The following is a 26,085-nucleotide window of genomic DNA, read 5'->3' on the forward strand; positions in this document are numbered from 1 at the left end:
TTTGAGGACTTTTATTATGTTTAACCGGAAAGAGTACTACAGTGATCCGGATGCTAACGTAATGAAGGCAGCTAGTGACCAATGAGCGGCAGTCGTTTGTTATTGCGCTGAATAGGAGCTCGGTGCTGGAGCGAATGAACAACGGACCGCATATATAATTATTTTAATTATTAGCGTCTTAATCTTAAACTAATTTCGCTATGCCGTATGCCAACCAGCCCACAGTGAAAATCACGGAGCTGACGGACGAGAATGTGAAGTTTGTGATCGAGAACACGGATCTCGCGTGAGTGATGCTAATACTAGTCAAAACGACCATTTAGCGTTTAATTAAAGCAAGTGTCTTATATTAATGACACTGAAATGCATGTTTATTGAGTTATCGCTATCAAAAATTTTTTTTTAATTTTGTTGGAGTAAGTTAACATGTAAATATTATGGTATTCGTCGGTAAGAACGATGCTGCGTATGGTACCGTGGTAATACCATTATTTTACCATGGTATTGCCATAGTACTTAAAACACTTTTTTTAAACAGAACAGCATAGTATGTGTGTATATATATATATCACACACATACACATGTATATGGGCCCATTCTACAGAATTGGTGCAAACTGCTGTCCCACAACCAAAAAACACATTTAAAAAAAATTATTTCAGTATTCAAATCTTAAATCTTTACTAAGATCCTTCACAATAACATTTAAAATATTAGTAAACTTAATATATATAAAATCATCATTTATTAGGTACTTTCGATTGTGAGGTGGCTGTCCCAAACCCTAACCCCTAAATTTCAAATTATGAAAATATTGAAATAATTTTTTAAATTGTTGTTTTTAAAAGTATCTTTGTAAATAGTTTTGATATAATTTGGTGGAGTTTCGGTAGTGACATCTTTGGGTTTTTGTTTAGGAGTTATTTCATAAAATTGTCATAACCAAAACATGTCATCATTGGGGGAGTATTTGATATCATATTTGGGGGAAATAAACAAACTTTTAATACAGTTATGATTTTTTTTTAATTTAGTATGCTTTAGCAGTGTTTTAGTATTCAAGTTAAAATTCTGTAATTTGATGTGCTTCCAAAGTATTACTGTCATTACCGAAACATGGGATGTTATGTCAAAAATAAAGTATATGGAATAATCAACTAAGATGTTATGATATGTATATTCAGACTAATGAATTCTTAACTTTTTGCCAAGAAACATTGGATTCAAAATACAACAAATCTCATAAATTACACTTGAAATATTGTTAAAAATGTATTTATTGATTTACCTCTGAAAGAAATATAAAAAAAAAATAGTGCAAATATATACCGGTACTGTTGATGTAGATGTAAGCAAAATCTTAATAGGTCAATATAACCCTTCTAATTAAATTATTATTACTGTTTCGGTAGTGACAAATTTGGGGAGAGGACAAATATTCCATTTATTTCTGAAAATACAATATGAGAATTAACTGCTCAATTACTAGAAATGTGTACCTTGGATATTATATATATTTCCAAATAAAAATTGCATTATTTGTTTCAGGGTGGCAAACTCAATTCGACGTGTATTCATGTCAGAAGTCCCAACCATTGGTAAGAATCAAACCATCTGTCTTCTGGCTACTGAGTTTTTATACAAAAGAGGTTGATTTAATTATGTATTTTCTTGATTTAATTATGCGCTTTGTCTTTTAAATCTGTTAATCTGATGTAATGTGCTTGTTTGCCAGCTATCGATTGGGTTCAGATTGATGCCAACTCCTCTGTGCTACACGATGAGTTTATTGCACACAGAGTGGGTGCGTATGTGCAAATCTTTCCAAATCTTTCATATCACTCTTCTTATAGTGCTTAGTGCAATTATCATGCTCCTCTTTCATAGGGCTAATTCCACTCACAAGTGATGACATTGTTGACAAGATGCAGTACTCACGAGTAAGTGTATTAAACAACCTGCCAACATTTCTGTTTTTATGAATATGACTCGTCTCATTAAATGTAAAGAAGTAAAATATAACATTTTGCTTTCTTTGGTTTCCTATTAGGATTGCACATGTGATGATTTCTGTCCGGAGTGTTCGGTTGAGCTCACGCTGGATGTGAGATGTACAGAAGACCAGACGCGGCACGTGACCTCACGAGATCTCCTGTCCAATAACCCCCGAGTCATTCCTGTACGTGAATCCTCCTCACAAACTCACGTATACACAATTAGCTTTTTCTTATGTAATGTATCTTGCTTTTCAGGTAACATCCAGAAGTCGAGACAACGATCCCAATGACTATGTGGAGCAGGATGGTGGGTCAGATTCCTCTCTAATTTTCTGTATAATCACTCAGATGTATTAGTATTGATCATTTGGGGATTTCACACAGACATCCTGTTGGTGAAACTGCGGAAGGGTCAGGAGCTGCGTCTCAGAGCATACGCTAAAAAGGGTTTCGGCAAGGAGCACGCCAAATGGAATCCCACTGCAGGGGTGGCGTTTGAGTACGACCCAGACAATGCGCTGAGACACACGGTGTACCCAATTCCACAGGAATGGTATGGTTCTTATGGCATGGTTTGATCATGAGTATTATTTGTAACACTTCACTCAGAAATTCCTAGTCAATTTTTACAAAGAAACGGCAAATAACACCTCAAATTAAATGTGGAATTTTGAAGACTGAAATAGTATCGTCTTGTGAAACATACTCCAATGGATTGTAATTTTTTTTACAGTGTACATAAATGAACACCCGGACTGCAAAAAATAAAATAACTTTGCATTAATTATTAATTAATGTTTATGTATTTTTTTTCTTTTATGTATTTAGATAATCTTCATATATTTTGTTTTGCTTGTCAAAAAAGTTAATGTATGATAATGTACCTTTGCTCACTTTTTGCTTATCAGGCCTAAAAGTGAATATTCAGAAATTGAAGAGGAAGGAGTTGAAGCTCTTTATGATCCTAATGGCAAGCCAGAAAGGTAAGGAAGTTAAAAACCATACACGCATGCATACATAAGGATATATGCTTGGGAATTATTGTCTTAATAAATAACCCTCTGTTGTGCTTATGTTGAAAGTGTTAAATAATTTAATAATGTATAATACAAATAAAAATTCTAAAGTATAAATACTAAATAACTGATATTCTGTGTTATTGTATTATGAGAAATTCTGTAGTTACATTATGAGAAACTTAATCACAACCACAATATTGCTTTTAGGCAACAATGACTTTTAAGCAATTTCTCATAATATACAAACGATTCCTCTTTAAAATGACTGCTTTAAAATTGACAAAAAATATATATTTTTTATGGATAAAAATAAAACATTTCTAAAGACAAAGCCTCAGTAGAGGGTTAATACAATACATCTACATGAGTTTTTTTTTTTCATCCAGGTTCTATTACAACGTGGAGTCCTGCGGTTCACTTCGGCCGGAGACCATCGTCATGTCGGCTTTCGCTGTACTTAAGAAGAAACTGAGTGATCTGCAGACGCAGCTCAGCCATGAAATTCAAAGCGATGTGCTCACCATTAACTAATGTTAAAACACTGCTTATTTTGGATCACGCTTTTGGGAAAATATCTTTTTTCAGCTATGTTTCTTTGCATGAAACCATGTTATGGTGGAGAATTCTCTGAATAATAAACACAAAAATATTGACGTTTCATTACAGGAGTTGCACTCAATGTGGGAAAAAAACACTATGAACACCAGAGAGCAGGGTTTGTGTGAAAAAATATATGAAGAGGCCATTCTATTGATTAATACGTGATTGAAACATGAGAAGACAGCGTGTATGGTCATGACAGAGCATTGAACAGCATGCTGATAATTGGAAAATTTTATTTCAAGCATAACAAGCCCTGAAATGGATGTAACAAATTTACAGAAAACCGCCCCGAGACAAACTATGTAAACAGAACACATGGAAGGAACAAGAGCTACTACGTGAGTTCGACAACAGATACATTTTGGTTGTTTCAAATACATAAGTATCGAGGGGTCTGGAGGAAAGTGCAGTCACAAAAACTTCTCTCTTTGATTTTAATCATGAATTCTAGTTTAGCACAAAATTACAGCAACATAGATCGTGAATGCATTCCTCGCAAGAAGTGTGTGAGAGAGACAACTATGAAGAGAAAAAAGTGAGCCACTCTACTGAGGTAAAAACAAATGGTTAATTACCATTTTAACGGATAAAAACTGCTGAACTGAACTTTTGTCGTGTCAAATGTGATAAGACTTTGCCGGTTTGTACGTTGCCATCTTATATATTAACTTAACAAATATTGACTTAAGTTGCATGTTCCTACAGACTCTTGTAAGCTGATGTGTGAACAGAACGTTTCGAGACTCACACCTGTGAGTAAATGCGGCTGACAGATGTTGAAAGGACTGCATTTCGCCCGTGAAATTTGCCGGAGCAAATCGTAAGTGGCCTAAAATATGTGCTCGTTTTGTTTTTCGTCAAGTATAAACACCACACAACTCAACATTTGAACTTCTTTCTTTAATTACATAGTCTAAAAGAAGCAGGTGACAGCCATTATCTCATTATTTTTCATATCTTCTAATTCACTGAGATCTATGTATATGTAAATTTCATTTCATAATATGATATACTGTACTGTGGAATACTGGCAAAGAAACCAAACAGTGTTGTTTAAATTTGTGTATTGCTTCTTAACTGATACCACATAGATTTTTGGCACACCACATATCAGAGTTAAATGTCATAAAAATTTCATAAATATTTCTATAAATCTTTAAAATACTGTGCTGTTTCCTAAAATAAGATATATAGAGATAACTCTAACTCCTCTAAGGTCGAGAGATAAGCAAACATATATATAATTTATTTCTGAATCTCTTCACTGCATACTTTAAACGGTCATAACTTCATTTCATTCACAGCCATTCTCTATCTCATCTATCGCCTTTCCATTAGTTCCGGCGTTACCCACAGTGCATTGAACTTAATGCTGAAGGTGAAATGTATAATGCTGGCTGTCCCTTCGTGTCTCTGTGATGTTTTAATCACAAATATGAATATTATCTCTAGTCCAATTCCATACCTGTGGGATTTTATGGCATTTACAGTCTGATGAAATTGATAAATCTCTGAGAAACGAGTGTCTAACAATGAGATCACAACTAAACTTCAGATGACCTAAAGATGTTGTGGTGTGTCAAATTGTAACACGGATAGGCACACATTGCAGTTACATGTTTAAATTAATAACGTAGTAAGACAGCAAAATCAGAACTTCTTCCAGTTGTTGAGCAAAGCAAAAGGATTGCAGGACTTAAAATGAAAAGAACAAGTAAAAGCACTGATTTCTGATTAAACAGGAGAATTAAAGTTCACACCTTTTGATCTCGCTTAAAAATGTGTTGTAGACGGTTGCAGGTTTAGTTGAAAAAAAAGTCCAAATAAAATTTAAATCAAAACAAATAAATATTCAACAATTTACAGATATGAACTCCTGTATCAGTTACAATTGACGACATTGATATGTATAGATTAAGGAGGTTTCCTGTAGTTTTCTGGACGTTCCTTTTTACCACCCAACAATCAAATGATTTAGCGAATTATAATTACAAAAAATAAATACAGTAAATAAAAATAAATTATTAAATTAAAAACTCATCACATTTTCAAAGCAAAAGACAGATACATACTGGCCCTTTCAGAGTGATTGTGTCAGTGTTCAACTCAAAGCTGTCAAATTTCTACTTCAATTGTTTTCCATTCACCCATGAAACTAAAGCTCAGTATTTCAGATCTCATGTGTTCCTGTGAAGACCCAATATTCCAAATCAAACCCGATGGAAATTCATACTGACTAGCAACGCTGAGCAACAACGCAAACTAGCATCAACTAAAGGTACAAATTAAAATGTTGGTGGGAATGCCGTAGACCTCCTTACCATATGGAAGACACCTAATAGTAAACCACAATTCAAAGACCCAAGAGAATTGTTGATCATTCAGACAAACATCCAATGTTAGCGTATTACAAGACTTGAAGATTCAAGATGGTGGAGAGACCTGTTGCTTGCTACAGTTACATTTGTTCGCATGTAGGGAGATTTGACCTCTTGTGTTTTCAAGTGACCACAGCCCTTCTAGGACTGTCAGCGAATGAACTGAGGGACATCTAAATGCCCGCTGATCACATCTCCGAGATTCGTGTACCTCTTGGTCGAAGGTGTAGGAGGAAAAAAAAAAAAGCAAGATATTTATTTCATAGGCAGCTGATACATAGACAAAGGTTCCCTTTTTTCCTGAAGAAATATTCTCTGTAGAATTGTCTTAGCAAAGATAGAAAATGGATCCCCAGCTCTGCTGGTTTCAGTGCATTCAAAGGAGGCCAAAGTCCTAAAAAGCCAAAGGACAGTCAGCTCATGTTTGTAGTTTCCATACAGTGTGTTGGCTTCAATGTCCTCTCTGGTGCCGGAGCTCTTGGAACAGAAACGCAGGGAAACGCTTGTGCTTACGCGGATATTTTGAACGCTTGAGTTTCTTCAGGATGTGAGAGTTCCTAAAATCCACCGAAAGCATGATAGGACAACAAACTGTTCTAATTAGTGAACCGAAATAAGGGAAGAGGGAAAAAGAAGCTTATGAACAAGATGTGCGGAGTCCTGGTGAGGACGTATGCCCAATCTCATCTGTCCAAGAGGACTTTCAGCGCCCGCTCGATGTTCATTCTGTGACCCACACGAGTCACGCCCAAGTCGATCAGATCCTCCTTTTGCAGGTTGGGCAAATGGCTGCCCTCGATATCATTGTCCATAAAGGCATCCCTGTGCTCGCCCAGGTTCAGGCTCTCGAGCCAGTCGGCCACGTCCTGCTTGCTCCACATGAGGATGGGTTTGGTGGCAAAGGGCTTGTTTGATGCGGCCTGGATAAGGGTGAGTGGGGAAGGGGAACGGCTACGCCCCGTGCCTAGGCTGAGGGGCGGTGTGGGCAGACCAAATACGTCCGTCATGGTGGGGGAAGTGGCCGAGGTCGGAAGGGAAGAGGCACAGCTGAGGCCAGAGTCCGGCGGGGACATGATAGGGCTCGGGGTGTGGTGGTGGGGAGGCAGGCTCTCGGCCTGTCGGCACGGTGAAGGGGCAGGCACGTTGGGGCCAGGCTGGGCAGTGAAGGTAACGGTGGTGTTCTGCTGTGTACCTGAGATGAGGGATACACCATCCTGATTTCTGCAAAGACAGAAGGATAAAAGTGAGGAATATGTATTAATGAGACTCGAGGGATAACGCAAAACTATATTCCTGCAAAAGATGCTAGGGTGTTATAAGAGGTTGGCAGAGCATTGCTATGTGGTTGCTAAGGTGTTCCGGGTGCTTACTCGTCCAAGTTAAAGTCTGTATGATATGGCTGCAGGTCCTTCATTCATGTTTTGTCTGTTTTGTTGTCCACCAGGTAAAAATCACAAGTCCAATGCTCTCCTCAACAAACTGCATTATATAACTAGAGTGATGATATGAGTGATGCATCGAAGTAATGAAGCCTGAAAAAAGCCTGCGTAATTCATAATTACAGAACATAATTTTAGTCAGTCGTACCATTTATTCTATAACCTTTAAAAGAAACATTTTTAAGTTTACACTTACATTGTCCTATTTTTCAAATTCTTATTGCTCAAGTGGGACTAAATCAATTCAATTCTTGACCTCCTCTGGAAAGGTGCCTTTAAGGATGGGAGAGTAGAGACCAGATAATAAGAAAGAGATCCTAAGAGAAGACATACCCACACAGCTCTTTATGGGTGAATCTCTCACGTCTCACCCATAGTATAGTTTCTGAACATTATTAAAGTGTTTGTTGTAATTCATTTTATTTTATGCTGATTTTATTTCCCAGCAGCATTTTTATTACTGTATTACAATTACAGTAATAATAACTAATTCTAAATCAGAATTAAAGTAAAGTGTGTTTAATCATTAAAATAATGCCACAATAGAAAAAACCCTGGAAGTCCTAAAAACAGCACATTTTAATGCAAATTATTATTATTATTTTAGGGTAAAATATGATTAGGACATTTCTTTGTGCGATTCACCCTCACATGTCATGTGCACGATTTCTATTTATGTAAAGATCAAAGCGCACTGAAAGTATGAGTGTACTGTAGGTGGTTTAGCTTTAAGGAGGCTGTGAATGTGAGGTTCTTTAGCAATGCAATGTCCTTGCCACAGGTACCTCTTTATACCCAAGGTGTATTGGCCTACATTTACTCAAACTATTCTTAATTGATCCAAAAAAAACAAACAAACATCACTAACAATATATAACACATAAGTTACACGACCAGCCATGGTCTTAAGATTAAAAATACCTCAGTTTAATGATTCGAATAAAAAACATGGTAACCTTCCACATAGGGCTGGGCGATATGAGCAAAAATTCATATCTCGGTATTTTTTGGCTGATTTGCAGTATACGGTATATATCTCGGTATTTTCTACACTTTTGTATTTGGATTAAACAAATAAAGTGAATGTAACCATGTGAAAAAAAGGGTTAAAATCACATTACATTTTAACATTGTAACATTGCAATCTAAAAACAAAAATAATGCTTTTAAAGCAGAAGTTAAATTTACTAAACTAAAAAATTTAAATAATAAAAAAGCACAGACTAATTGAGTAAGAAGACTATTTTGATAACCCCATTACAGTAAGTGCTATCATACAAATACACCTAGGTTTAAAATTCTACATATGTCACAGTTATTGTCCAACAACAAATATTTAAGCAAAATTTATATTTTAGTCAGAATTATTACGCTCCTATTTCATTGCGCTCTGTCTGTTTGGCACGCATTCTAACGAGCGTTCTAAATGAAGTCTGTGAAGTTTAGCGGAGAATCGCAAAGCAAAAGCTCATGCACTTCTGACACTAACATGGAAATATTTCCATGGCTTTCTAACATTTACAGATGGAGAATATACCTGTGAAATGTAAGTTATGCATTAAGGAAAACAGCACATCTCAAACACATTAAACAGCACCATCTGAGGGGGCGAGCGCGAGCCGCTTTAAACTGAAACTATAAGGATACTATATCTTACGAGTTTTTTAAAGCTCTTAATATAAAGCTTTTCACAAATTTAGAACAAATTGTATTAAGCACTTTCTCCGCAGCAGTTCAGTCCTCTACTAGATATTTTTTTCAGATGTGCTCATTTCAAATTAGCCTACTGTAAATCAATATAAACGGTATTGCCTAATACCGTATCGCTTATAAAAAATATATCGATATATCATACAAACTCGATATACCACCCAGCCCTACTTCCACACTAAAAATCTATTTTTATTCATAGTGAAAAGAAAATACTACTTTGCTCAGTGTTTGCTAAACATAGGGCTCAGCCTGGGCTACAAGTGCATTTTAGGGTCAGTTCTGTGGTCTGTATAACATCATTCAATAATGAATGAGACTTGGGACTCCATGTCGATGGCAAACCATTGCCTGTGCAATGTAGCAGCCATCAGCATACACAGCCCATGTTTTGCAAAATAAATGACACATAAGCTTTAAATCCTAATGAGCTTTTTCTGTAAGAATCATCAGTGAAAATAATGTAAGGTGGGGGACGACATGAGATATATTGATTGAAAATACTCTTAATACAAGTATTGATGTACTTAAAACAATAGTGGAAGGTATTAATAAAATTCTTTAAAAATGGGCAATTTTACCAAAAACTTTGGGATGCCAAGTATATACATATATACTTATTTGTATATGTGTGTGATTATTAATGCATTGTTGTTCTGTATTGAAATGAGTCAATTCTGTGCAACTATGCATAGGATTCCAAATCAGTTACTTATGAGGTTTCATCTGAGTTAAGATGCAGCCATAAAAAAGCTGCCGATGTTGGCAGAAGGCTGTATAGCAGCTCAAAATGTTTTCTGAAAATTGGAACTCTTTATAAACTTAAATGTTTTGTCAAAATGAAATATAAAAGCCCTTTAAGATCTTGCTTACGATAATCTAGGGATGTCTTGTGGGAGTAGTTTGGGTGATGTGACAAACTAAGTAACAAATGGATCATGTTGTAACAACATGCGCGCACACACACACACACACACACACACACACACACACACCTCCCCCCTCTGTGGTACAGTCTGTGTTCATCATCACACTGACGTTGCTCATCTCGTCCGCAAGGCTGTTCTCATTATTGGGTTGCTAGGCAACTCTTTCGTTCTCCAGCAGAGCACACACACTAATTTGAGAACCTAAATGTAAGCCTGTGATACAGGCAGGAAAGGGGGCATACCTCGTTCCGAAGTGAGTCCTGGATCCGGTCGGAGAGTCTAACGCTTCCCCTAGCTTTGGTGCTTTGTCCTTGTTCACATGCTGCAGAACTGAATTGGCTTCAGGGCCATGGGGTCCTTTCATCTCCAGAGGGTCCCCCCACAGCTTTGAGGTTCGTTGTGTTGGGGTTTTCAAGGGTTCTGGTGGAATTGATCCAGGGGGTGGAGGTGGGACAGAGGAGGGCATTCTGAAAGAGCTTACGTTCTCCTCAGGCAAAGCGTCCTTGTAAAGTGCATTGCTCTTTATGGCAGGTTTGGGTTTTGGTTTGGACAGGATCTGAGACCTGTCCACCAGAAAGGCTTGTCCATCTGCATAGACGGTGCATGTATCCAGAGTCTCGCCTCCTTCAGAAGACAAGGTGGAGATGCTGGACACAGTAGAGATGGTGCTGGTGGTCTCCAGTTGGGGGTCACCGCTGCTCCGGCTGTCTACCTCAATGCCCGAGTCAGTGATTTGTTCATAGGGCTCTAGCGGCCCTGGAGGGAAGCTGGGAGGTGTACAGTTTGTGAGGACGGTTGGTCTCTTGATTTCGGAAATCCCACCACCTAACGGGGGATAATAAGGAGCAAGAGAAGTCCCTTTTGTACCGTTTGTTTTCTGTTTGAGCAGTTCAGCTATAGTCCCCGCCTGGTCTTCAGGAATGTCAAAACTGTTGGCAAACTCCAGCGGGGGTGGTAGGGGTTCAGCAAACACAAACTCTTCATCGATGTCGACAGAGGCCAAGGGCGGCGGAGGGATGCCGAAGGGCAGCTTAACGGGCTCATCCACTGAGCTAACAGTTATGATGGTCTTGCCATGTGGAGCAGCTGATAGCGCCTTGGGAGCTGGGGGGTTGGTGGGAGCTGGCTGGTTGGGGTCGCGAAGCTCCCCAGGGGTGTTGTCGGGACTCACTGCCTCATCCCTGTCGCCCTCTGACAAGCTGTTATCCTCCGATTTTGCCCCATCTGTGGTGTGTACCATCAGCAGACCAGCTGACTTCTGCTGAGAAGTGTCCACAATGTCAATCAGCATGTTCTTCTTCTCCTCAGGCCTCTTCTCAGGCTTACCCAGATCGAGCTGATACTTGGATTCAGTCTCATATTTGGACTCCGTCATCTGCCTCCGCAGGCCCCCGCGGGGACGGCCCATGGTAGCAGTACTTGAGAAGCCAACCTCCACATTTGGTCTAAGCTTGGTGTCGATAAAAAGCGGTTTATTGAGATCAAGTTTGGATAGGTCACTCTTTAGCGGAAGAGGCTGTGATTGCTCCCTCATGGCTCGGTCTCTGGCAGCTAATGCTAAAGCTAATGGTGAATTGGGGTCTAGTGGCTTGCCTGTTACTGGGTGAACGTAATTCCCACTTCCTGAGCTGTAGGTCTTATGAGCAGGCAGACTGATCGGGCTGTGTCCTGTACGGGTGTTCAACAGTTCCCTTACCATGGTGGGCTCAGGGCTGTTGAAGTCTGTCACGTTACCACCACCTCTAGGGATGCTAAGTAGTGATGAGGGAGGTGCCATGAGCCTACGCAGCCGCTCATCGCTGCTAAACATGCCCTCATCAATAGACTTGGAGTGTCGGAGACGTGGGGCTGGTGTAGGCACCACGTCCTCATCACCTGCATCTGTTGACTTAAAAGATGGGGAGTTGCGATGAGCATCAAGCCTCTTCTCCCTGTCTCTAACTGCACCGGCAATGGCAGCTGCGAAGGGACTGGCTGGATTGAAGCCATCTTCAGGACGCAGTTGTCCTGGGTGATCCAGTGTGGTTGTCTCAATTTCCATGCTGCTCCCTTGACTGCTCTTACCGCTGCTGCTGGTGGAGGGCTCTTTGATTATTATGGTCGGAATAGGGATGGAGCAGGTTTTCTCAGGACTGTCTTCTACGTTGGACTGCTTGACAAGCATTCCCTTCCTTCTGGCAGGCTTGTTGGGCACAAACAGTCCAGCTTGACCCATCTTGCCCACATCCGAGTAAGGGTTTTCAGGAATTTGGGCACGGCGCATATGAAGACTCTGCTGGGCCGTTGGGCTGTGATTGTACCCCTCAGAATCGTACTGCTCGGGACTGTCTCTATAATACATGCCCTGATCTCTCCACCCAGCACCTTCACCTCTGTCTGGGGCTGTACTGTTTGCATTAGGACTCTGTGAAGTAAAGCCTGGTCTGATGGTGCCATATCCTCGACCAGCTGGGACTGGAGCATTATTATGAGGTGGAGATGGAGGGGAGATGGCTGGTGGTGGTGGAATATCCTCTGATGTATCAGGCATTGAAAGGCTTCTTGTAAATTTCAACATTGGAGGAGTAAGGAACTGCTTCTCTTCTTCGGTTACTCCTGTAAAGGAATGAAGAAAGAAAAATCAACAAATCAGCAAGCCTGGGGGTGCAATCAACATGTGGAAACAGTAAATATGACGCCACAAAGCAAATTATATATCTTGAAAAATACGTCACATCAGTGAAAAAGCCTCCAAAAAGAGTGGGCTGACCACTGAGTGCAAGTAAACCAAGTATTTGTATAATTTTACAAAGAGCTGAAAGACTTTAGTGTGCAATTCATTAAAATAAAGGACTGTGTGAAGATGTACTTCAGTGACAAAACAAAATGAAACAACTACGCACCTATAGATGTTTGCCGCCTTATGGTTCCCTTTGGTAGACCCAGGAAGGGGCCTCTAGGACTCCCTGGCTGTTGTGGCGAGTCTACTGCTGTATCCTGACTATTGCAGAGAGACTGCAAAAAACAGAACAAAGCTGACATGATAATAAGAACAAGCAGAATGCAGCACTTTTGAAGGGCGTCCATTCAAACCAGGCATCACATATGTTAAAATGATTTCATAAAAAGAGACTGAGATGAAGAAATAAAAATAATCTCAAGCAGTGAAGCATACTCACAAGCCTGTGCATAACTTCACTCTAATTTAAGCATCAAAAACCAATATAGCATGCACGGGCAATAGCTGTACCAGACTTGCGAAAAGCGATTATTGCAGTTAGGATATAACACAATTTTCTATAATGCCACGGGAGACCAGAACTCTAGAAGGCATGAGACAAGGCATGCTTACATTCATTTCAGGGCTGACAGCAAAACACTTGCTAGTCGGACGTGGTTTGACTGTTGCCACCCTCACATCTGCATTTGAGTTGTCCCACGTGAGTTTCTGGGGGGGCACGACCTCATCCACTTTATCTGTAAGACAACAGCATCTCAAATTAGAAAGCAGGAAGCTACATTTAAAATAAGCTAAGTATCAAATATTGTTAATTTCCTCTAAACAGTATCCTCAGAGCAAGGATCCAAACCGAGCAAGAGAGGCGACAGAAATAGGTACAACGACAATGGTCAAGGTCAAAGCCGTGCAAGCGCTTCCTGGTTCCGTTGGAGAAATCTTAACACTTCTTTCAACGGCCACTGCGCAACATGCTAGCATTTTTTTAAGACAGCTCCCATGCATGGGATGATTACTTAGTGTGACTTGAAATACAATCCTCTTCTTCAGACCCTCATTATCTGAAAGCTGATCATCTATACAGAAATGGAGGAAAGGGAAATTCAGAGTCTGATTTTCCTAGCATAAAAGTCATCAAAACTAAATCTGATAAGTTACATACACACACACACACACACACAAAACCCCCTATATATCTGGCATTAAAATGTGCTTCATATCTGGATATTCTTCAGCTGGACTTAATTTATACTTTATACTGTTCTTTGCGATCACACTTTCCTTACTTTCAAAACATTTCCACAATAAAAGATGCTAATAGGGTTTAAAAGAAAAGGAGAAAATAAAACAAAAAAATGAGTGACCAGAGTGCACATATTGCAATATTTGTTGTGTTGGATAATGATTGTAGTACTACCTTAATTATGCATTTTTATGCAGACAATAAAACGTGCATTATCATTTATACCTTTTTTACCAAAAGTGGTGAGAATTTGTCTCTGGCCACCTCAGTGCGTGGTTTCAGCGATCCGATCAAAATACATTTATGTGGTCAAGTGCTGATCATCCGAATGTGATCTGGAAACACATGTTAATGTCAGGACTAAAGGGGGCCACAGTTACACCGTTTCATTCAGCATTACATGGATATATACGTTCAGGCTTTAAATATAAAATCCCATCATACCCCTGAGGCAAAACTGAACATAAAAAGAAAATATACTGCCAAAATTGGCCATTCAGGAGTATAGTTTACATTCATAACCGAAAGCCTATCTAAGACTGCAGAAGGAGTATGCATCTGTTTTACAATCAGGGTCTCCCTTATAATACCTAAATATGGATTTAAAATGACTCTCTTTAATGAACACAGTATGTACAAAGCTGTTTTAAGGACACAGCAGGAGTACTATGCAGCCAGCCACATTATGTAAACATAAAACTAATGCTTACAACGGTTCAGAAAATATCTCCTTCAAGAAGACAAAGTAGTCCATTCAGCAGTCTAAAGATGTCGTATCATATCTGTGCAACAGTCACACATCGTCATATTCCTGGTCAATGCTAACAGTGACAATAGCTTTTCACTGAAATATGGCATTACATTTTGCAGGTGGAATGTTTCTATATTAAACATATGCAGCATTATTTCCATGGCAACGTCTTGTTTCAGAGTGATTCAAAGCTGGAGTGGTCCCTCGTATGGTAATAGTTAGAGTCCCCCTGTAGTGAAAATCAAGTTTTTTATGTTGTTTATCTGTCTATATGGTGTGTTTAATATGCTTTTAGACAAACCATGTGCCAATCCATTAATCAACACCATTGCTGAGTATTTTCTCCTTAAAACTGTAGTTTTCCAAAGGCTGACCCAGAAACGTGGTTTGAAACAGCCCTCGGTTTGCTACGTCACAGAATTCAACAAGCAATCACGTCAAGGGATAGATTCCAATCACTAGCATGCAAAATATACCAATACCAGCACAAAACCAAAAATAAATTAGAGCAAAAAACTCATGAAGCCGTGGTTTAATGTGAATTTAGAACCACTAACTAGCATTATAACCCATGGCAACAGTGGAAAAGTAACCCACTTCACACGCATATGCTCGCGGGCGCGAATTGGAATCACAAACAGCTGCATTCAGTCTTAACGGCATTTTTGGACAACATCGTCAAGTATGTAACTTTAACGGATGTTACAGTATTCACTGTAATTGTCCACTAGTAAAAACATATTTTTATCAGTCATTATCCGTGTATGCCATTGTTTTGCGTTTACTACAGTTCAGTGGATCAGGAAGCGCTGGCTGGTGTGACTGTGTGGGGGCGGGGCTAATCTGCATATTTATAGATCCGCATATAGTAAATGAGGCAAGGGTGTAGAGTTACATTCAAGCTATTTTAAGGCATGAGAAAGTTATTTTCAAAAGTAAAAAACAGGGGTATTTGACTACAGGGGGACTTTAAAACATTGTTCTTTAAAGGGAGAAATTATCTTAAAATGTCCAGCTTTAGGATTTTATCTTCTCCCTGAGGAGTGAAATGGAGGCAGGATGTATTGTATCAGTGAGAACAAGAACTTGTATCTGGAGCCAGGTTTTCACCATGGGAAATTCATGGCTCTTGTTTTCTCAAGCGTATCATTTTTATAATAGAGGGCAGGCTGTTGAATAATATATTCTTACATTGCACTTTTGAAGATCTAGGGGGTCAATAAGTGAAGCTAAAGGCTTATGGAGCATGTTGCAGTGTAAACACATTTGGTCTGTTTTCACAGTAAGCAGTCTTCCATTCAACTGGTAAATTTTGATTATTGGAGAGAAAACAAATTATTTGCACATTTCTTTTACGGAATCATATCAAAAAAGTGAATAATCAAATAATCACTACTGTTGCTAAGCTGAGGTGACAAATATTTAGAGTGCTTAGGGAAAACTCACCCTTCTTTTTCCTCAAAGTGGCTTTAACATAAAAGAACAATGCTTTATTCAAGTATTCAAATTCAGAGATCATTTCCAGAAAACACGACGAGGAGAACCAACGTTTGGAATACACTGTATTCCTCCACATGGCATTGACCTGTGCATAATGTAATGCCATTTTAGACTGAAAGCAACGACAAATCCATGCTGTTAACTTTCCAGCACTACACAAGACAAGTAGGTTAGTATCCAATATAACAAAAAAGACAATTTCTTATTACACAATATAAAGAAAGAACTTAATACGCGTTTAATACCGCTTACCCTTTGTGCCATTGTTTAATTAGTCATTATTAAATCAGCATGACCCATCATACTCTTGATTTAGCTGTGGTCACCAGAATAAATCTTTCACAATCCAACAAGGGTCCGCTCAGGTGAAATGCGTCATGCTTTAATAGTGAATGTGAAGGTAGTACTTTTGTTTTGTTTTTTGTGGGGACTACACAAAAACGAGACACAAAAAGGCCATATAATCACAAATCTCCATCTTAAAATATATATATAACAAAGTCACATGCATGCCAGTGGGAACACAACATTACAATTTCTACATACATTTCATAAAAATAATTTTGTAAATAACTGTATCGTACCTTTATCCACTTTTAGGTCAGCATGCAGGAAAACAAAACAACATCAAAGTTCATTTCATAATGAACGGTGGCTGTAGAATAACAACAAAAAGTGTCAGGTTAAAAATGCATTTTTAGGGGCCGTTCACACAAGAAATGTTTTTGTTTTCAGAAATAACTAGACACAGTTGAACGTGATGGTTTTTTTAATTTCTTAAATTTCAGCTATTATGGTGCGAGACACCAAAATGTATGTTTTCAGAAATAACTAGACACAGTTGAACGTGATGGTTTTTTTAATTTCTTAAATTTCAGCTATTATGGTGCGAGACACCAAAATGTAAGGCAATAAGTGCCAAGACAAAATGCAGGAACACAACCAGTGTGAACGGTCCTTTATCTTGTAAAAACGTATTAAGTAACACCAGACACTGGATGAGATGTTTCTGCTTGCCATGACTGTGCTTACCTAGGTCTTCTAGCTCTGAGGTCATAGATTTTGAACGCATGGACAAGGCTGTGGAGGGAGCCCTCCGTGGTGGCGGTGGCGCTATAGCAACAAACCAAAAAAAACATACAGCAGGTACAGTAGATGCTTAGCCATAGGCTGTAGCATCCTCATGGGGAGGCATTGTATACAACATTAACTTGTGCCGAGGTTTGCAGATTCTCATTTTAAATAATAAATGAGAACGAAGCACTTAAAAACACAAATTAGTAGTGTTAGTAAAATCAAAAACTATTATTAGCATTATGGAAAAGCAATGGTTAGAATTACATGACAGGAGTTTTGTTTGCTTCATTTTCAATCATACGATTAACATGTTCCTTCATAGCCCAGGTATTTGAGAAATCCTGAATAAATCAAGACGTTTACCTTTCTTTCGAGCCGTGTCATCAGGGTCTAGATTTCGACTGACCGTCACCACTTTGATAATTAAGTGGTTGCCGCCGTGACGAATCATGTTGACCACTTGTTTGTGGCCCACTTTGACGACATTGTCCTGGTTCACCTATAAAAAAGAGGAACAATTTAGTTTGTTTCAGGATGTTCACAAAGCAATAATTAGTCAAATGCACTTGTCACCAAATGGCACTGATGTGCATAATTCATTTCCTGCTTTTTGCTGTTTAAAAACACAATGAAATGGTTTGAGGTACTTTTTTGTGTTGATATGGCTGGACATATCATTTGTTCATTAAAAAAGCCTTCTGTTTAAATCACACAGCCAAACCACAGCTATGTTCAGAATTGTCAGCTCAATGCATGCTGCATATTTACTGCAAAATATATATTTCATGATGTAAACTATACACAAATGTAATTAATCAAAAGTGACAGTAAAGACCTTTACACTTTTACTAATTCAAATAAATATTCTTTTGAACGTTCTATTTGTTTCATTTTTTTCAAATATTTTAAGCAGAACTGTTTTCAACATTGATAATAATGGACACTGAATGGCTGCTGAAAATTCAGCTTTGCCATCACATAAATAAATTACATTTGAAAATGCATTAAACTAAAATTAATTGTGCAATTTTATTTCACAGTATTACTGTTTTTGTAAAAAAAAATATTAAGGGAAAGGATACATTCTTATTCTAGAAAGCATTTTTTGTTTGAAAAATTATGTATGTCCCTGCGCAAAAAAGTTGGAGCCATACTGTTTAAATGCATATTTAAGTTGATTCCATCAACCTTTAGAAGAACCTTAGCATACTTATGACCTCAGAGCTACTAGGCACAAACTAAAAGCCCACAAAACTCCAATTTTGATGTCATAGGGCTTTAACTTCTGTATACTACATCATAGTGGAGTAAATTGATTTTGAGCATTCAGCTACACGAGAGGTTATAAACTCTTGCTGGGTTGGTATGGTCCCTGGCAATTACCACAAGCATCAACACCAAAGTTACACTAACCCCACTATATTTGTTGAATCCCAGCTATCACTACCTCATTCATTTCCCTACTTAAACCAACACAAAATCATTATTTTATCCACAGTATGTTTTTAAATAACCTTTTACCTTATAAATTGTCTTCATATACACTTAAACGGTCACAATCCTAGTGAGAGCTGTCATTGTAAAGGCATCAGAGGGCAGTAAATCAAAATGGGACATTCAATCTGCCGCTGAGCCGTTACTGGTGAGCTAAATCGAATTCAGCTACAGCAGAAACGATTTGCAAGTGGTGATAACTGTTGATATATGTGCGACATTCATCACCAGATATTTTTTCATCATCTCTTTTCAACAAAGGTGTAAAGTCCAATGACTCCAACCAGACTAAATACGTACTCTGAGGGAAAAACAATCTGCATTCAACATTTTTTACTTGCTGCATGAAAGTGGAAAACAAACTCCAGGTTTTAAAAATGATTTTTGACAGCTCACAACTTCAGACCACAGAATGTTTGGAAACAATACTGTATTTGTTTTATTTTCTGAAGAAAACTGAGCAGCGCTTGCTTGTGCAAGACTCACACCAGGATGTTGTGGGTGGATGCAAAGTCATTGCTATGGTGTTCAGAATGGTTGCTAGGGTGTTCTGGGTGGTTGCTAGGTGGTAGATTACTGACCCAGGTCAGAAATCAGCTGAATGCGTAGAAAAGTAGTATTACACCTAACAATAACATGCCACACGATGTCATTCCCTATCAAACTCAACCTAAATTATAAGCTTTGATACAAATCGTCAAATAAAAGGCACTGCAGGCAAATTAGAGAGACACCTCTGCTCCAGTGGCATTTCCCAAGCAAAACGAGAAACACAGGCACTACGAAACATATCAGCAGAGAGAAAATGAGAAAGACGGGTTTGGAGAGATTTTAGAGTATGCCTTTTACCGAAGAAAAGGTTACGTGGATAAGCTTGGGTAACCTAGGAAACAGCCGAGGAGCCGAAGTCGTCTTCATGACGAAGAGAGCTGAGCTGCTCCTTTTATTCCATCGTGTGTGTTTGTGTGATTCATAAATGCTGCGAGTGTGATGAGAGCAAGGGACTACGCATGTGATTGTATGAGAGACAGATTGCCATTTGTTCCAATTAAATAAAATTAGCTGAAGTTAGAAAGCAAGCCGTAATCAATGTGGGATCGGGAGTGAAAGGCCCACATGGAGAGCCAGGTCAGTTAAAAAACGTAACAGCCTTTAACGTCAATCACCGTTATCTTTTCTACATCTCTCCCTATTGTGGATTTTCATACTGCGCATTCCAGAAGACAAAATAACTCTGCATTACATCTTCGAGCTTGACCTTACGACAGATGATGTAAATTTATAGAGATTGAAAAGGAGAGAGAGAGAGAAAGCTCTGTGAATCATGAGCTGTAATCGCAACTCATGGCAGTGCAGATTTTTGCAGTGCTCTAGTTTTTGGTTAGTGCTGGAAGAAGGAGGTGGGCACAAATTTCCCAGCATTCTCACTGACCTCCAGTCTCTCGGCATGTCACACACTGGTAATGAGATTTGGGCTCATTTAGGAAGTGCTGGGACCAGATGTAGATAAAGCTCACACAGCAGCACAATCTCAGCATGGCCACTTCATCTTGATAATCTCATTATGCTGGAACTGAGCCAAATCCAACCAAGCTGAGCCGTCCGCACAGGAACCTGAATGTGTGTTATTTTAGATATCAGGACATGGAATAATCGGTCATTCATTACTCACCCTCATGTTGTTCCAAAAATATATGCTAATTTTTCCTTAAGATACAAAAGGATCATTTTGAAGAAACATCTCGCAGGTTTGTTATCAGTGACCTGTCCACAGACTAACAAAAAGGAGCCTATGGTGTCATTTCTGATCATGTGGACTACTTTAATGATACTTTTATAGTGTTTTTTGGTCCTTGACAGCCTGTAGTCACTATGAGCTATTGTTGCAGGTATACAGGTTGAGAGCAACATGAAGATGAATAAATAAAGCAAATTCTGTTATCATTTATTCACCCTCATGTGCACGCGTAAAATAAAGGTTCCAAAAGGTTCGCAGCAATGCCACAAAATATTTCTCAAATAACCTTTTGATCAAAAGAACCGTTTTTTCAAAGAGTAAAATACATTTTAATAATCTACAGAATTTTCAACAACTACAAAGAATCTTGTGTGGTGTTAGAAAGGTTCTATGAATGTCAAATGTTTTCAGTGACCATAGAACTTTTATTTTTGTATAAAGATTCAAACCTGACTTTTCTCTGTGGAAAACAAAAGTAGAAATTTTTAAAATGTTTCATCTGAGCAGGTGAAGAAAGCTGAGCTACCTTTAAAAAAAAACAAAGCAAAAAAATGTAATATTTCTGATGTCAGATGCTGTATAATAATGTGTTTTTAAACCATATTATTAAACTGACAAATCAGAGTGGATTTGCAAACAGAGTAACACAATTTGTACAAAAACACTTTGTACAAAAAAATGCAATCATTATCAGCTGTAACCTTTCAGATCAATTTGGTTAAGTATCATAAGCAAGCTTATGGATACCACAACAGGTGGAGTGAGATAAATATACATAAAACTGGAATTACTTACAGATGGATAATCACTTTGAAATGTCCAAATTGCTGAAGGACCTGAGTGAACTCATTGTCACCATATATAATTTTGCCAATTAAAGGAGCAGAGAAATAGTAGACATTCATTTATAAACTTGTTTTTATTAGTCACAGTTACATGTATAAACATTTATTCTATATACGATATGCTTTTATTATGAAGCAACGTACGTGTGTATGTTCTCTAAAATATCTATTTTGTATTACATGAAGGGAAAAAAAATGCAGTTTATTAATTTTCAGGTGAACTATTCCATTAAGAGTTAACCACGTTGATCTGAGTCTCTGTGTGTCACGAAACCGAAATCAGGTTAAAGACAGCTTTGGATGCAAAACTGGATTTTAGGAGGTTGTTTTTGTTTTTTTATACATACACATCTAAACACACCAAACAGTGATTTGTGACTGTTTGTGATTTAACAGCACAATAACAGACATAAATACATGACGCACACACAGATCTTGACTGATGGATGTGTGTGACATGTGGTGAGCAGCCCACACTTGATTAAAATCTGATGAAATTAGCAGGCGGTTATCCTCTGCACACAGAGTCAGCACAGGAAATAAACCATAAAACGATAAGCCTTCCATTTGGCTAATCATATCAGTTCTGCTCAGGGTCGTTCTGGTCACATTGTCTCAATGCACACGTATAAAAAAACAACAACTCATAAACCAAATTAATTTCATTGCTTCTCTGCAGTCCCCAGATGCATCACACAATTTATGCTTGCTGTTCTATTCAAGGACCTTAGAGATGGTCTCTCTGTGTGTGTGTGTGTGTGTGTGTGTGTGTGTGTTCACGTGCTGTTCATCCTACTTGAGAGTGTGTGTCTGTGTGACAGAGAATCTACAGGGACCTCCATATTTCATAAAGGATGATTTTGTGTCACATCTGGTCACTTCCAGAAGAATAAAGATGTGTACTGCACACACACACACACATATATACTTATATATATATATATATATATACTTGCTCACAAAGAGATTATGTAACAGTCTATCCATGTTCACCCTTGTGGTTACATAATGCCACTCTGTGAACTAGGAGACCCCCTCCAGGTATCTCCACATAGACTTAAGACACTAACTAGTAGTAACAGAACAGTGAGGATGCATGGACAAGGGAAGACTTTTACTATTTTATTTAGACCATAAAAAACAGGAACCACTCATCTACAGACCAGCACAAGTTTTTTTTGAAGCAAGTTTTGAAAAGAATGCAATTCGGCCAAAAGTTAGCCTAAAGGGACCTGGGTTTGAGCTTGGCATATGTTACGTTCCAATCCAAAACCCCTGTCTTGCCTACTTGCCTGCTGTATAAAAATGGCCAAAAAAGAAATAAAAAGGGGGTGCAAGCATGTGCATATCATCCAGCTCTGGCAATGTCTAGTTATGTGTCTAATATCACACCTTAATAATCCAGAAACATCAGAAAATTTGAGGCCGCTTGTATCTTATGAGTGGAAAATTACATTTAAATTTTAAATTAAAGCATGCACTAGTATTTATAACATGCATATAAACAAAGACAGAATAAAAAAGATTAGATATCTGATACATGATCATCCCTGATATATAGTGCTGTCGAACGATTAATCGCATCCAAAATAAGTTTTTATTTACAGAATGTGTGTACTCACTGTGTATATTTATTATGTATATATAAATACACTCACATACATATATTTAAGAAAAATATGTTATGTTTATATGTTAAATATATTTATAAATTATATGAATATAAATATATACATGTAAATATTTTCAAAATATATGCTGTATGTGTGTGTCTTTATATATATATACATAATAAATATACACAGCACACACACATATAATGTAAATAAAAACTTTTATTTTGGATGCAATTAATCGCGATTAATTGTTTGACAACACTAATATACACACACTTTTTAATTAAATAAAAAAATCTCTGATAGACAATGTTATATGCTTCAATCAAAATCAGGCATCAGATCAGGCGTCTGTACAGCTGAAAAATATGCATAACCGTTTAATACTTTTGTAAGCTGGCATAAAAATAAATAAATAAATATAGGCCTACTGTTTGGATTGGAAAAAATAAGCCCTGGCATTATGTGCTCCAAAAATCGGCCCAACTAGGCCCATGCTGATAATTAAAAAAACTAAAAAAATAGTCACACATCCTTAAAAAAACTATTTAAAGCATACAACTCAATGAATTCACATGGCTCCCATCTCTTAATCTCCAAGTCAAATCCATTATCATTACCAAACATGACCCAACGTCAACATCACACTCTCTAATACGGCCTAGAGAGCTTGCAATCACAGCACCTCTGGCCTGATTTAGAGATTTACAGAGGGTTGTCATCATCCAGCCCAGATAAAACTCTATCCCTTCAAATGAAATCTCCCTCTTCCTGATACTTTCCGGAAAGGAGAGCGCTCTTTTGTCTTGAGTGGGGATAATTATGAAGAGTACAGGGGATCTGTACTCTTCACACTCACTCACTCACACACACACACACACACACACACTTAAGCCCTATCCATTTTCCTGTCTGCATTGCTCTACGATAGCTGCACAGTTATCAGCTTGGCCTGGCCTGTACTTAAAGAGAGGTTATATGATAAGACCTCTGTGGTCAAGTCCTCTATAGAGAAGATTAAACACAAGATAGTGTGAACGACTCTGAGACTATAAAATTTCCATTAAAGATAAAGTGGATGTCTAAACAGCATTTCTGGTCACTGGCTATGTACGGACACAGATAAAAAAAATTATTATATACAACTTGTATTAAGTTGCATAACATAATTATTTAAAATGTAAAACTCCTGCAAATAACTGAGGGATATATAACTGAGTTATACTGCATAGAACTAGAGTGGTAGATGGATGCCTGATGCATTTAAGCTTTTTAATATCCCTAGTGCAAGCCTTACAAAGCAAAATGCCAGTTTTACCAAATACCATATTTATGGACACCATAATGATGTTAATGCAACAGTATTTCTTAAATCAAATAATAAAAATCACATTAAAATTCTTATTAAGGGAAGTTTGCACATTGGCCATATTTGCCTTTACTAGTTAAAAAATTACAAATGGTCGGTGTCGATAGCGAATATTAAAAGTATTTTGAAAGAGGTTTCTTGTGATCACCAAGGCAGCATTTATTTGATCAACAGTAATATTGTGAAATATTATTACGATTTAAAATAACAGTTTTTTATGCATTTTATATGATGGCAAAGCTGAATTTTCAGCAGCCATTTAATATTATACGATCCTTAGGAAATCATTCTAATATGCTGATTTGCTTCTCAAGAAAAATTTCTTATTATTATAAACAGTGATAAAAGTTGTGGACCTTAAAATATTTGTGGAAACCATACATTTTTTTGTATTGATAAATACAAAGTCAAAAGAACAGAATTTTTTCAAAATATAATATTGTAATTATCTTGCTGTCACTACTGATTAACTTAATGCATCCTTGCTGAATAACAGTATTCATTTCTTTAAAAGAAAAATAACAATAGTTTTAAAAGCACAATGGTATTACCATCCCATGGCATAACTGAAACTGCCACATTGCCCTGTTTAAGGAAGAACTGCGTTGTCATTAGAATCAGTCCTGTGAGCACCAACAAGCCAAAAGATCATCTCACAGTGTAGAACTCCCTAAACCAGGCTTAGAGAGCCGAAATGGAGAAAGCCAGCCTCTCAGGAGGAAACCATCATATAGCATATTGCAGTTACATGCATGCCTAAACAACCATGAGAACTAATTTCTACCATGTAATAGAGTCATCCGCCCCTGAAATCCAAGTACTCCGGTATTGGAATCCATTATGGAGGTGTATTTTAAAAAGAAATGTTTACATGCGGCCCAGTGCTGCACTCCAACGAAGAAAAAAAACAACCTCAAACCACTACCTCGCTTTCATCACTGCGCTCAGACACAATGCTGGTGCCGTTGCTAGGCAACCGTTGCTCTGTGTTACAACATGAGACCTGGACCATCACATACACGCATGAGGAGGGTCAGTAACATCACTGGATTCCGTTATTCTGGAAATATTAAAAATAGAAATGTGATGCTTAAAAGTGGAAATCGCGACCGGTAACTTTTACATTTAGTGTGACAGAGCAAACGCTATGTACTGCGCTATACTTGGTTCGAAGTGCGTGAGGAGCAGGTTTTGGTGACAGGTTGTACGGTTATCAGGCCATGAGGACGCTCACAGGCATCTCCTACAGTCCACAGACTTCCTCCCTGCTGGTTCTCTCTATGCACACAGAACATTCTGGAGAAAGAGCATTACAGACGAGGAGAGATGTCCAACCGTCAACAAACACATCAAAATTACATTTAACGTTAGCAATTTTTTGAGCTACATAACCACAATTACATATTTTCATGACGTTCGTGACAGTGCGAGATATTTACAAGAACCAAAAATACTTCAGTGCTGCTGCTTGTTTAAACCACTAAAATAGTTTTAAAGCAGCAGATGCTTTTTGTGTCAGCTTAGATGTTATGCAATACACCTCCTAAATTCATGAAATAGTATGATATAATTACTAAAAATGTTCACTCAAACATGGCTTTACGATATATATATATATATATATATATATATATATATATATATATATATATTTTTTTTT

At 37.9% G+C, this 26,085-nt stretch overlaps 2 protein-coding genes across 2 annotated transcripts in view; one reads left to right on the forward strand and one right to left on the reverse strand.

Annotated features, from left to right (window-relative positions):
• The first annotated feature begins 3 nt into the window (after positions 1 to 3).
• Positions 4 to 4,331, forward strand: polr2c (RNA polymerase II subunit C). Its single transcript, XM_079414016.1, has 9 exons — positions 4 to 286; positions 1,550 to 1,599; positions 1,737 to 1,805; positions 1,889 to 1,941; positions 2,052 to 2,180; positions 2,254 to 2,305; positions 2,383 to 2,551; positions 2,907 to 2,981; positions 3,404 to 4,331. The coding sequence occupies exons 1-9, from the start codon at positions 201 to 203 to the stop codon at positions 3,546 to 3,548; spliced, it is 828 nt and encodes a 275-aa protein (XP_079270142.1). The 5' UTR covers positions 4 to 200; the 3' UTR covers positions 3,549 to 4,331.
• Positions 4,332 to 4,503: 172 nt separating this feature from the next.
• LOC306868034 (SH3 and multiple ankyrin repeat domains protein 2-like) overlaps positions 4,504 to 26,085 on the reverse strand; it is a gene marked incomplete at its 5' end in the record, with an annotated part of 79,347 nt that continues 57,765 nt past the window's right edge. Inside the window, 8 exons of the mRNA XM_079414015.1 lie at positions 4,504 to 7,219; positions 10,319 to 12,671; positions 12,959 to 13,070; positions 13,408 to 13,532; positions 13,809 to 13,868; positions 16,233 to 16,274; positions 17,319 to 17,399; positions 17,727 to 17,862. Of these exons, the coding sequence (XP_079270141.1) occupies positions 6,682 to 7,219; positions 10,319 to 12,671; positions 12,959 to 13,070; positions 13,408 to 13,532; positions 13,809 to 13,868; positions 16,233 to 16,274; positions 17,319 to 17,399; positions 17,727 to 17,862 (3,447 nt within the window). The 3' untranslated portion in view covers positions 4,504 to 6,681. The remainder of the gene's footprint in view (positions 7,220 to 10,318; positions 12,672 to 12,958; positions 13,071 to 13,407; positions 13,533 to 13,808; positions 13,869 to 16,232; positions 16,275 to 17,318; positions 17,400 to 17,726; positions 17,863 to 26,085) is intronic.

The sequence above is a fragment of the Barbus barbus genome, assembly GCF_936440315.1.
Source record: "Barbus barbus genome assembly, chromosome: 50".
NCBI lineage: Eukaryota > Metazoa > Chordata > Actinopteri > Cypriniformes > Cyprinidae > Barbus > Barbus barbus.